Source organism: Spea bombifrons, chromosome 12 (assembly GCF_027358695.1).
Source record: "Spea bombifrons isolate aSpeBom1 chromosome 12, aSpeBom1.2.pri, whole genome shotgun sequence".
Taxonomy (NCBI): domain Eukaryota; kingdom Metazoa; phylum Chordata; class Amphibia; order Anura; family Pelobatidae; genus Spea; species Spea bombifrons.
The window spans coordinates 283,336-295,039 of record NC_071098.1 but is presented as its reverse complement, the minus strand read 5'-3'; the positions used below and the strand labels follow the sequence as shown (position 1 = coordinate 295,039).

The 11,704-nt window shown below is 45.1% G+C and overlaps 1 protein-coding gene across 1 annotated transcript; it reads left to right on the top strand.

Annotated features, from left to right (window-relative positions):
• The first annotated feature begins 892 nt into the window (after nucleotides 1–892).
• LOC128470064 (high affinity cGMP-specific 3',5'-cyclic phosphodiesterase 9A-like) lies at nucleotides 893–11,200 on the top strand. The gene is made up of 17 exons (XM_053451891.1): nucleotides 893–937; nucleotides 1,919–1,962; nucleotides 2,444–2,498; nucleotides 2,832–2,902; nucleotides 3,479–3,563; nucleotides 3,654–3,735; nucleotides 4,477–4,551; nucleotides 4,889–4,975; nucleotides 5,164–5,268; nucleotides 5,844–5,926; nucleotides 6,548–6,704; nucleotides 7,242–7,355; nucleotides 7,590–7,694; nucleotides 7,968–8,096; nucleotides 8,651–8,750; nucleotides 9,860–9,909; nucleotides 11,055–11,200. The coding sequence occupies exons 2-17, from the start codon at nucleotides 1,932–1,934 to the stop codon at nucleotides 11,085–11,087; spliced, it is 1,362 nt and encodes a 453-aa protein (XP_053307866.1). The 5' UTR covers nucleotides 893–937; nucleotides 1,919–1,931; the 3' UTR covers nucleotides 11,088–11,200.
• The last annotated feature ends 504 nt before the right edge of the window (nucleotides 11,201–11,704 follow it).

The window sequence follows — 11,704 nt, the reverse complement described above, 5'->3', positions numbered from 1 at the left end:
TCTCACCTTTATCTCCTCTCCTTTAAATCTGTGATAACGAAAGATCAAAGCCACAGACGCCACGGAGCGAACCTCGCCGGCGACCTCCCGCCAGACGCTGCTTACGCTCAGATCGTTTTATCGTTCCTGCAAAAAGCGTAAACGGGACGTTTCTGGGATCATTTATCTGGGGAACTCGGGTTGTTCTGGGGGGACGTGAATTTGGTGCGCGGGGACATGGGGTCCGCAGCATCCCACTCCAGACAGAAGACCATCTACGTGGACGTCGGTGGGAACATTCACAAGGTGGGGGATTTACTCATTCTATATATTCAGAAAGCGTCTCGTTAACACTTTGTTTCCCCCTCATGCACCCGGGTGGCAGCTCGGTATCTTTATAAATATCTGAGACACCTCCTGTTACTGGTGCAGGACTCGGGGGCCGGGGCCACTCTGCAGAAAGCCTGCATTAAACGAAACCTGTCCTGTTCTAGCGTATAATTATTCACTTTGCGATACTTTTGGGTGGGCTTCCCGTTGCGTAACCCGTAAAGCCACCGCCTTCTTTATGTTTTTTCAGGTAACTTTCAGCCACCAAAGCAGCTCATCAGAAATCAAAGATCTGCTCTGTGCCTGCGCCGGGCTGCCACGGTATTACTGCTTATTAATGTAATTACAATATACTGAGCCGTACCGATGCATTTACACATCTGTCCCAACCCAGAAGGGTTAATCCCGGCAGTGGGATAGTTATATAATAAATCGTAATTAAATAATAACAATAATTAATAAATAATATATCTCATTGCAAACAATCGCTAATATCGATATATAAATAAAGTTCATATTAACCATTTTACGTTATTTTTTCTGGCGCCAGACAAACCTCGGTGACGCTCGTCGATCCGTTCGGCACATTTATTGCTACAGACACGACGATTCCGGCCAATTCAAGGAGGTAAAATCTGTTATCAGACATTATACATTACTATGCGTTATACAGGGGCCGGTCACTGATTTATCTATACATTATACAGGGGTCTGCCGGTCACCGATTTATCTATACATTATACAGGGGGCCGGCTCGCTGATTTATCTATACATTATACTGGGGCCGGTCACTGATTTATCTATACATTATACAGGGGGCCGGCTCGCTGATTTATCTATACATTATACAGGGGGCCGGTCACTGATTTATCTATACATTATACAGGGGCCGGTCACTGATTTATCTATACATTATACAGGGGGGCAGCTCACTGATATAACTATACATTATACAGGGGGCCGGCTCGCTGATTTATCTATACATTATACAGGGGCCGGCTCACTGATTTATCTATACATTATACAGGGGGCCGGTAACTGATTTTACTATACATTATATGGGGCATCTCACTGATTTATCTATACATTATACTGGAGCCGGTCACTGATTTATCTATACATTATACAGGGGGCTGGTCACTGATTTATCTATACATTATACAGGGGCCAGTCACTGATTTATCTATACATTATACAGGGGCCGGTCACTGATTTATCTATACATTATACAGGGGCCAGTCACTGATTTTCCTACACATTATACAGGGGCCGGTTACTGATTTATCTATACATTATACAGGGGCCAGTCACTGATTTTACTACACATTATATGGGGCATCTCACTGATTTATCTATACATTATACAGGGGGGGCGGCACACTGATTTAACTATAGATTATACAGGGGCCGGTCACTGATTTAACTATACATTATACAGGGCTAGTTCTCCGATTTAACTATACATTATACAGGGCTGGCTCGCCGATTTAACTATACATTATACAGGGCATTTTACAAGATGAAGTCAGGCTAGAGACACCGGAAGATGAATTGACTATTTTTCTGATATTAGTGAAATGAGTAATTTGCATTTATTGGCTAATTTCAGTTCACCGTATCAAATGATCGCGCAGACTGTTACCCGGCATTCAGGTAATGCAGCTGGGGGGTGCGGTGACAAAGGGGCCTCTCAGGTTTTTTACTCATCTCTGGGTCTTTGGATGACTGGGGAGATTCTCAGAGTTTTTATCCCAGTCTCGGGGCAAATGGGCAGATTCTCAGGGTCACACAGTCCGGAGCTGGATTTTTCATATTCTCCTCTGATTTCATGGTATCTGAGCATGCCTGCTATATCACAGCTGGAATCCCTGCTTGAATACAGGTGACTTCATTCAGAATATCCTTACCTCCTGACAAGTCACATTTTCCATAAGGACCGTTATTAGAGCCATTAGCGAGTCATTGCAATAGTATCTGAGTGATGAGCTATTAAAGGGTTACTACTTGAGAAGTGTCAGGGGCAGAACATTTTAGAAAGCTCCCCGTTTTGGATAAAATCTCTGCAGGATTCCAGAAGAATTCCAACTCCTCGCATTTTAGTTTTACTACATTGTGAATCTTTTACAATTTGCAGACAAAGAAGATTTATTTCATAATATTCTGTCCCAAGTTGCTGAGGAATTTTCCCGGTAAGTCTGAATATCCTGCGGGTTTCCAGGTATGTATTATTAGCCTATGGGGTTCTTGGTACATCTGATTATCCTGTGGGGTTCCGGGTGCGTCTTATTGTTCTGTGGAGTTCCGGGTACATCTGATTATCCTGTGGGGTTCCGGGTGCGTCTTATTGTTCTGTGGAGTTCCGGGTACATCTGATTATCCTGTGGGGTTCCGGGTGCGTCTTATTGTTCTGTGGGGTTCCGGGTATATCTTATTCTCCTGCTGTATTTCGGGTACATCTGATTATCCTGTGGGGTTCTTGGTACCTCTGATTATATCTTCTACCCATATATCCTTCTACCCAGAACCCTGAGAGTCAGTGAGCTGAAGCGAGACCTCACGGACAGGATGACAGCGCTGGAAAGACGTGTGGAAGGTGAGTTTTATCCCCAACTCTCGGCACTGATCGTGTTAAACGCATTCAGGAGTCTTTTTCCCCCACTGCATTTTACTGCATGCAAACAGGTGCAAGCATTCCTTTCTATGTTATTCTATGAGTTTTCTGTTCTGTTTCTTAATCTCCACTAAAAGCAGCGCATGTCTAGCTAGCCAGAATCCGACTGATTGGCTGCAGCCTCAGTGACTTCATTGGCAGTGCTACTGAGCATGTGCAGGAAGTGTACACACAAATGCTTCCTGCTTTCAGCAGAGGCGGCCGGGGGAGGAGCTAAACGACACAGAAGTCTCATTCTGTACACAGATCTGCATGCAATAAAATGCAATCCAACATGCATCAGAACATAGAAATGCAGTTTTAGCGATTAGACGGCTCCGTTAACATTCAAGTTCATGTAAACAGAAACTTAGTTTTCACTCACTCGGTGCAAAGTTTATGAAAACTTTGGGGAAATTTCCATTGAATAAAATTTTAAATAATTCTCCTAAATAATTCGATTCCTTATGGAACCGGGTCCGGCAGGGGGTGATTTCAGCTGGTTCTCCTGTATTTTAGCTGAAGGTTTGAAGCTCCTGGATATTGAGAGATGCAGGAGTGACCTGAAGAGGCTGCGAGATGAGATGGAGAAGAACAGTAACAGGTGAGACACTCGCCGGTCGGCGGCTCCTGGGTTTTACTGCCCGGTAGCGGAAATATTTGCTAATTTTATTAACTTTCCTTTTAATTATAGATTGACCTGTCCGTGTAAATATTACTACATAGGGGACGTTGTAAAACTGAACCCACGGAGGGATGTTCCCACCTATCCCAAGGTAAAGCTCAAACGTACTCTGCGGCGCAGTACGCCCAGCGATAAATGAAGCGGGGCATAGGTGCCTCTCACGTGGTTTACTCACCAAACTCTATTCACTGTGTAATCAAAACCACACAAGTGCCTGCGCACCCAAATAATAAGAGAGTAAATTATGTGCAACACAAAAATAATATGTACAAAAATACCCTTCCAGCGAGAGTTCCCACGCACAGTATCCAAAAGGTTCGTATATAAAAGGAAGAGAAAAAGGAAAGAAAAAAAATTATGGTGTAGTATATCAAAGTACGTTTTTAAAAAAACGCTATTAAGCAGATCGGACCCTTACAATTTAAAGGGCATAAATATGCCCATACATAGAGTGTAATGGTCTCCTTAGGAGCTTCTTTATCCCACACTGGTACTTGTAGATAAAGAAGGTAGGCAGCGGAGGGGAGTAGGTAAAAACGGTAATTTTGATGTATAAAAGAAAGGCAAACTTGTTGTCCTCCGTTTCGGATGTCACAGAGTCCAGGCTTCAAACTTCGTAGCAGCGCTACCACAAAGAGACGCCGTCTTAGTCCTCTGATCCACTTCCGTAATGCTACTCCTCCTCCCGATGTCGTCAACACGGCCCTCGCTAACGTAGTTTCTGATACTACAGAAAAGTATAGAATTTTGTCTTTGAAGAACGTAATTCATAGATCTTTTATAATTTCCTTTAATGTCGGATTCCCTGGATGTTTTTATCTCGTTTCCGCAGTACACCTTATCATCTGAGACTGTGGAAGCATTAAAGAAACCCACGTTTGACGTGTGGCACTGGGAGCATAACGAGGTGGGTCTCTGATTCCCGTCTGTAGCGTGTGAAGTCTCGGGAGGTGTGGGGGGTCTCTGTTGATTATCTGCCAGAACCCGTAGTACGCAGAATAAGGGGAATATGTGAAGACAGCGCAATGGGAATTTGGGCACATGGAATAAATTGGCGCCATTCCCCTTGCTTTGGTTCGGCTCCTTCTACGCTGGGAGCATTTAGTTTATTTCATTCATTTCAGCAGAGAATGTAGAGCTTCCCGGGATTTCCTAAACGCGCAGACTCTCGCCATATCCGTTTTACATGATGTGACCCAATTATTGTGATAACGATCAGTGCTTTCGTTTCTGGATGGTTGCAGATGCTGAGCTGTCTGGAGTTTATGTATCACGACCTTGGTCTGGTTCATGAGTTTAACATGAATCCCATCACTCTGAAGCGCTGGCTGGTGAGTACTAATCATCGCAAAGTGTCTGCTGCTCCGTACCCGCACTCCTTCGCTCTGCGGCCGGGTTTCACATGCTCCTGATCGTGATGCTTTTAGAGCCAGGATTTGCCTCCACGGTGGACACGTCTGTGACTGGTATAGCGAATGTCGCTGTTCCGTGTTTACATGTTGTCTTTTTATTTTTCCAGCTGAGCATTCAGGAGAATTACCGCACAAACCCCTTCCATAACTTCCGCCACTGTTTCTGCGTCACGCAGATGATGTACGGGATTATCCACCTCTGTGACCTCCAGGTACCCGGAACCCACCTGTTGTGGATCGCTCAATCAGCCATGTCCAGCTCAGACGTAACTCGTGATTGGTCATTGACTGGGTCGGTGGCACAGTTCCCGCCCCTGGTATTTGGGGGGATACGTTTTAGAGGGCGATGAAACATAAATGAGGTCACTGTAATCCAAATTATAGTTCATTCTCCTGTGAATGTTGCTGGGGCTGCGCTATGAATGCTGCGTCCCCAGTTTTTATTTGTGATTATAATGTCTGGGGTAAATTATTAACGAACGCATCACCAACCCTTGTGCCTCTCCCCTGCTAGCCGCCGGAATTCCCTTTCCATGGCGAACAAGGCAAGGCTGGGCTTTTAGCCGCTGGCCTAGAAGGAAGCTTCCTAGGAGTGCCATGAAGGGAAAGAAGGCACTGACAGCCCACCCTTATAGCCACCACATTTACCCCCAGTATTTTGTTCAGGCTAGAACTGTATCCGCCTGTCATTTTTGGACTGGGTTTTGAGGAAAACCTTTGAATGATCCGCATTGCCTTGCCCTCTGGTTATCAGAGAGTTAAACCTTTTCCCTTTCATCCTGCGCAGCAACGGATGACCCCGACTGAACTGGGTGTTCTAATGACGGCGGCCATATGTCACGATTTGGACCATCCTGGATTTAACAACACGTGAGTAGTCGCTGAAGAAAACCTTAACAGCGTTAATAAATAAACTTGCTGTAACTGCAAAAAAGGCAATTTCCGTGGAACACGCCGGAAGGATGCTTTTCAGCGCTAATCAATATTATTTGCTCCGGTGCCACACAATGGGTTAAACACAGAACATACATTAGCGACCCTCAAAGGGCTTATATGTCTAAAAAAAATTATTCGAATGCAAAGGGGTTCTATCTCCATAGCAACCACCAGAATGTTTCTGCTGACAAACTAAACAGAGAAAAGTCGATGATGATCCTTGCAGGAATTTTAGGTAAATGAGATCAACCAAAGTGGTCTCTCTCTTATCAGTCTTTTCATGTAGTTTATTATATTTCCACAGGACCCCAAAACATGCGCTACGTACCCTCCGTATCACGAGTGTACATGAAAAAGGATTACTACGTACTGGCACGTGTATAAAACATTTGTAGCTGGAATCTTATCAAACAGTAACAGGGAGAATGGAAATATAGCAAAGGCTAAACTTATAAGGTTCTGTAGGCCCGACACCCCCGGCCTGGATAATAAAATGTTCATTGCACAGAAACAGGTGATAACTGAATTTCCACCCTGTGGGTCATCATTCTCCAGCTATCAAATCAACGCACACACGGAGCTCGCCATCCGATACAACGACATCTCCCCACTGGAGAATCACCACTGCGCCGTAGCCTTCCAGATCCTCGCTCAGCCTGAAAACAACATCTTTTCCAACATCAGCCAAGAGCTCTTCAAACAGATGAGACAGGTGTGTGTGTGTGAGGCGAGGGCCACGGACAGTGACAGACAGGAGGGTCAAGACGAGAGTCAGAGTGAGGATCAGGACGAGGTTCACAACAAGGGAGGATAATGATGAGGATCGGGATGATGGTAAGGATCAGGAAAAAGAAGATGATGATGAGGGTGAGGAAGAGGATTGAGATGAGGGTGAGGAAGAGATGGTGATGAGGGTGAGGAAGAGGTGGTGATGAGGGTGAGGAAGAGGATGGTGATGAGGGTGAGGAAGAGGATGGTGATGAGGGTGAGGATCAGAGCGAAGGTTAGGATCAGGAAAAGTGTGTGGGCCTCTGCCGAGTTTACCAGGTCAGTCACAATGAACATGTCTGGGCCTGTAAGGCATCTCAGAGATCTTTATCTTGGTTTGAGGCCATGGATGACGTTTTTTTGGTTCATAAGGATAGTCCAAACCCTGCCGGTCTTCACATCATTTTTTTATATATCTATTTTTAAGATTATTGTGGATTATAAAGATTCCAGTAAATACGTCACCTCCTTTACCCCGCAGTCAATCATTCGTCTGATTCTGGCGACAGACATGGCACGTCATGGTGACATTTTGGAGTCTTTTAAGCGCTTCCTTCCCAGCTTTGATTTCGGGAACGAGGAACATGTGAAAGTTGTGAGTATACATTTTAACATAGATTCTGTTGTCTTTAGGCTACCGATTATCTACAAATTCCATCAAATTAACCTCTATATGTAAAGGTAGATATTTTCCAATATAAAAGGTATTTCATTTTTCAGAGTTTTGTAAATGTATCCTTTGTGAGGCTGAGGACCTGTCTATATGTAACTGGATCTTCATGTATAGATATGTGAATATTGCGGCTGAGACGATATCCTTTGCCTGCAGCTGCAGATGGTCCTCATTAAATGCTGTGATATCTCCAATGAGGTTCGCCCCATGAAGGTGGCAGAGCCGTGGGTGGACTGTTTGCTGGAGGAGTACTTCATGCAGGTGACTTTCTGCTCTGATTTCGGGGACACGTGACACTTGTCTTGGTACAGCTCCTGAGGTTGGACTTCTCTATCTTGTTCCTGAAGAAACCTTTTTGTTTGAGATAATAACCATCATTGTTACTTGGTGCTTCTCCCCATCCTGGGCATATTAATGCCTAATTCTGCTCAGTGTGCAAATGGCACAGACACCCCACCTCGAGGCCCCAGAACACATCCTGTTAAATGCTGATATATTCCAGAAACGAAGACATCTCGTGGTTTGTCTCTCCAGAGTGACCGTGAAAAGTCAGAAGGTCTTCCTGTTACTCCATTCATGGACCGTGATACGGTGACAAAGCCTAAAGCACAGATCGGATTCATCAAGTTTGTCTTAATTCCAATGTTTGAGTCTGTTATGAAGGTATGGGGGTAACACCAGGATCTGGGAGTAAAATTGTGACTGTGGTGTTCACGTCCAGACCATATGTCAACTCCTGGACTCATTGGTCAAGGTTTTAGGTACCTGATCAACACTCTGCAACTGAGGAACATATCATTACACCCAGGATGCAGAGCTGAGAGCAGATCCCTACACTCGGGATTCATAACCGAGAGCAGATCCCTACACTCAGGATTAAAAGCCAAGAGCAGATCCCTACATTTAGGATGTATAGCCGAGAGCAGATCCCTAAACTCAGGATTAAAGATCCAGGCTTCATAGCCGAGAGATCAATACATCCAGGCTCTTTAGCCAAGAGAAGATAATTACATCTAGATTTCATAGTCAAAAGCTAATTATTACATGACCTGGTTACATAATAGAGCAGATTACTATACCCAGGCTCCATATCTGAGAGCAGATTAGTGCACCCAGGCTCCATAGCTGAGAGCAGATCAATACATCCAGGCACCATAGCCGACAGCTATGGCATTGAAATGAATATTATAAACTGATTGATTTGTGTTATCTCTCAGCTCTTCCCTCAGCTGGAGGATGTCATGGTTCTGCCGTTACGAGAGGCCAGGGATCGTTATGAAGAGCTCATGCATATTGAGGAAGCCATGACTGAGGTAGGTGGGCTTATAGGGTGAACCTTAATACATCCTGAAATTGGTGTTAATGGCACTTGCTTTTCCATAAGAGTAACGCCAGGGGGCGCCATTCCTTAATGTTCTGATAACATGCGAAAGTTCCGCTCTCTGCTGTTAATGTGAATCGCTAACGGATGCGTCCTGGGCGCTTGTTTCTTTATTTTCAGAACGTGATTAGGGTTAGAGTTGAGTTAATGTCTCTGGGATGGGTCTTGGAGCTGTAGAGGCAAAGATTAGGTGGACGTAGGCAGCGGTGTCATTACGAACCCTGTGGCTCCCACTCGCTCCTCTGTGCTGTTTTTGCGCCAGAACGTAAAAGGAACGCCCTCTTTTCTGCAAATGGGACACTTCGGCCTGAAGAAGACCCGTCACAGCTCACCAGGAACGGGGAGGCCGACTCTGGCCTTTTTTATGCCTCTCCCTCCGGCTGCAGGGGGTAACAGATCGCAGGAATCTAATACCCAGATCTAATGAAGCATCAGGGGACAGAATTGGCCTAATTCCCCCCCACCCATTAACAGATAAACGCAGGAACGGCTGCATGGACCGAATCATTCAGTGAGCATGCAGTATATTAATATTAGCTTTGGACATGGGAAGCGTGGCTTGGATATCATCCCAAAATGGAAACTTTGCTTTAATCCGAAACGTCGGCGTGATCCTGGACGTCGCCATCTCTGCGAGCTGTTACCAGTTATCCGTCCCCGCATGCTGCGCGCCTTTCTCCTGTGATCTATTTCACTTGTTCTTGCGCCAGTTCTTGGGCCGTTCTGTTTAACTTGACACGTTCTTTTGACAGCGAGACGCGTGTTTGAGGAGCTGAAGTCACCTGACACCTGCCCGTTGCATGAAATAACCTCAGTGTAAGCGGGCTGCGCAGGCGGCAGGGGGATCCGGCTAACACCACAGAGGTTGCGCCGATGCCAAAAAAGCTGAAGGTTACAAAGGAGACTTTGAAATTGCTAAATGTCGACAATTAATTTTCTGAAGAGTTAAAGAAGCTCTTTTTTATAAAATGAATGGGCCGTGACTTCAGTGTATCAGTCGTTACCGACCCCGTAACCCAACTCCGTCTCTTTCTTCTTCAGGTAGAGCAGCGGAAGACAGATACCTGCGGAGAAGGTCGAAGGGGCTATAGTCGTGTAAGTCTTCCCGTGTTTTCAATGTGTTATAAAGTCTGGGAGTCTGGCTGGCGGCGCATGCAGCTCTCGCCGGGATCTTGGACGAGGTCTACCATTAATCTCGTTTGGGGTTGACCTTTCTTAGGGTCCTGCATACGTTGGCTCCAGAGCTGTTTTCTTAAAGACGTCATTGATGGTGTATTAAGGCAGCAGGCAGGTACCTGGACTCTGTGTTTTGGGGAATACTTTGGAAATCAGTGCAGTCATTAAATAAGGATTAGGCTGCTTGGTGCTCAGGGCCAGCAAAGAGGTTAGAAAAACATTTATTGGCAGTTTGGAGCTGGTTCTGTGCCAGGGGGGAAATCAAAACGAGTCTGGCACCTGAACCGGCTGCTTTAACCCTGCCTGTGCCAGAGGGGAAGGCATCGGACCCAGCAGAATCAAAGTACATGCAGTAGCTGCAGTGGCCTCATCCCATGTGGGCAGATAAGAGGTAGACTGGTTAACTCCAGTTTAACTACTGGATAGAAACTGCAACACCTTCTCCCCATGGAATCATCCTAATCAAGCCACCCGAACGACCAACAAACTCTACAGATCATCCGGATCCGATCAGCTCATCCCCATCCAAGCCATCCTCTTCTATTTTTTCTCTTCCCCCTCACACACTGACTAGATTGTAAGCTCCCAGGAGCGAGGCCCTCTTCTCTTCGTTTGTTCCAGTTTGTTATTGTTTGTGATCTTCATTTATTCCTCTGATTGTAACAGTGCTACGGCATCTGTTGGCGCCATATAAATGTAACGTGATGTAAGCTCATTTAATCTGCATTCTTAGGAGCTGGCGTGAGGGCGTCTGCCAGGCACGCAACACGCGTCATACATACAGTTACAGGGGTCATTTTACTGTCTATTGCGTTTAGTCTTTACTGATAACAGGTGAAACGGAACAGGAAAACCTGATGAGTTTGTAAGTTAAAATTCAAATTTGTTAATAGACTTTAAATCTGTCCAACCAGAGCAGGGCCGTAACTGTGGTGACCCCGAACTCCCAGGCTATACTTTCTGCTTGTGTCTCTAGATCTCCTGTGGGCAATAATCAGTTTATAATATATCAGCCCTTTCTAAAATAATAATAATCCTATCATTGCCATATTTTTGTTTTTCAGATCTCGACTACTCCAGTCTCGTCGAATCCCTGATCTTATTTCGGATACAGAATGGCTGCTGTAGATTTTCCTCTAGACTCTGTATTCTCTCGGCGTGAAACCAGTTGATTCATTACTATTAAGTGTTTAATCGCTGCCTTCTCCTCTCCTTCTTCCCCGTCTGGAGTGGATTAATTAGTGAGTTTTAGTAGAAATCTGTTGATCCACGTGCTCCCAGCAATGGCGATCATTAACCAAGAGGATGCTTAATAGATTTCATATCATAAATGTTACCTGTTGGTTAGTTTGTAACATTTAATATGTAATTCCTCATTATTCTTGCCATTCTCATGTAATTTGGTCAACTCTCACAGGGTGGTTTATGCTTCATCTGGTAAAGTAGCTTTTCCTCGAGGGCTAACATACTCTGTAACTACGTTGTTTCATGACTTCGTGTTCAGTTCTCAGCTACTCAGTTATTCGGCCGTGGTTAGCCAAAGCCTGGAAATGATTGAGATGTAATGGCGCGCACCGCCGGTCCGATCCATGGAGGAAACACCGCTGATCGCCTCGTACAAATCACTGTTCTTGGCTCTACAAGGATATTTGGGGACTCAACATCTTCTCAATGTGTCGGATTCAGGCATTAGGAGTATGACTCATGAGAGCAT

Excerpts from the sequence above, each read along its gene's own strand:
- LOC128470064 (XM_053451891.1), top strand. The coding sequence starts at position 1,932 with ATGATCGCGCAGACTGTTACCCGGCATTCAG. Across the intron at positions 2,499-2,831 it reads GTTGCTGAGGAATTTTCCCG|AACCCTGAGAGTCAGTGAGC; the intron begins GTAAGTCTGAAT and ends CCTTCTACCCAG. Across the intron at positions 3,564-3,653 it reads ATGGAGAAGAACAGTAACAG|ATTGACCTGTCCGTGTAAAT; the intron begins GTGAGACACTCG and ends TTTTAATTATAG.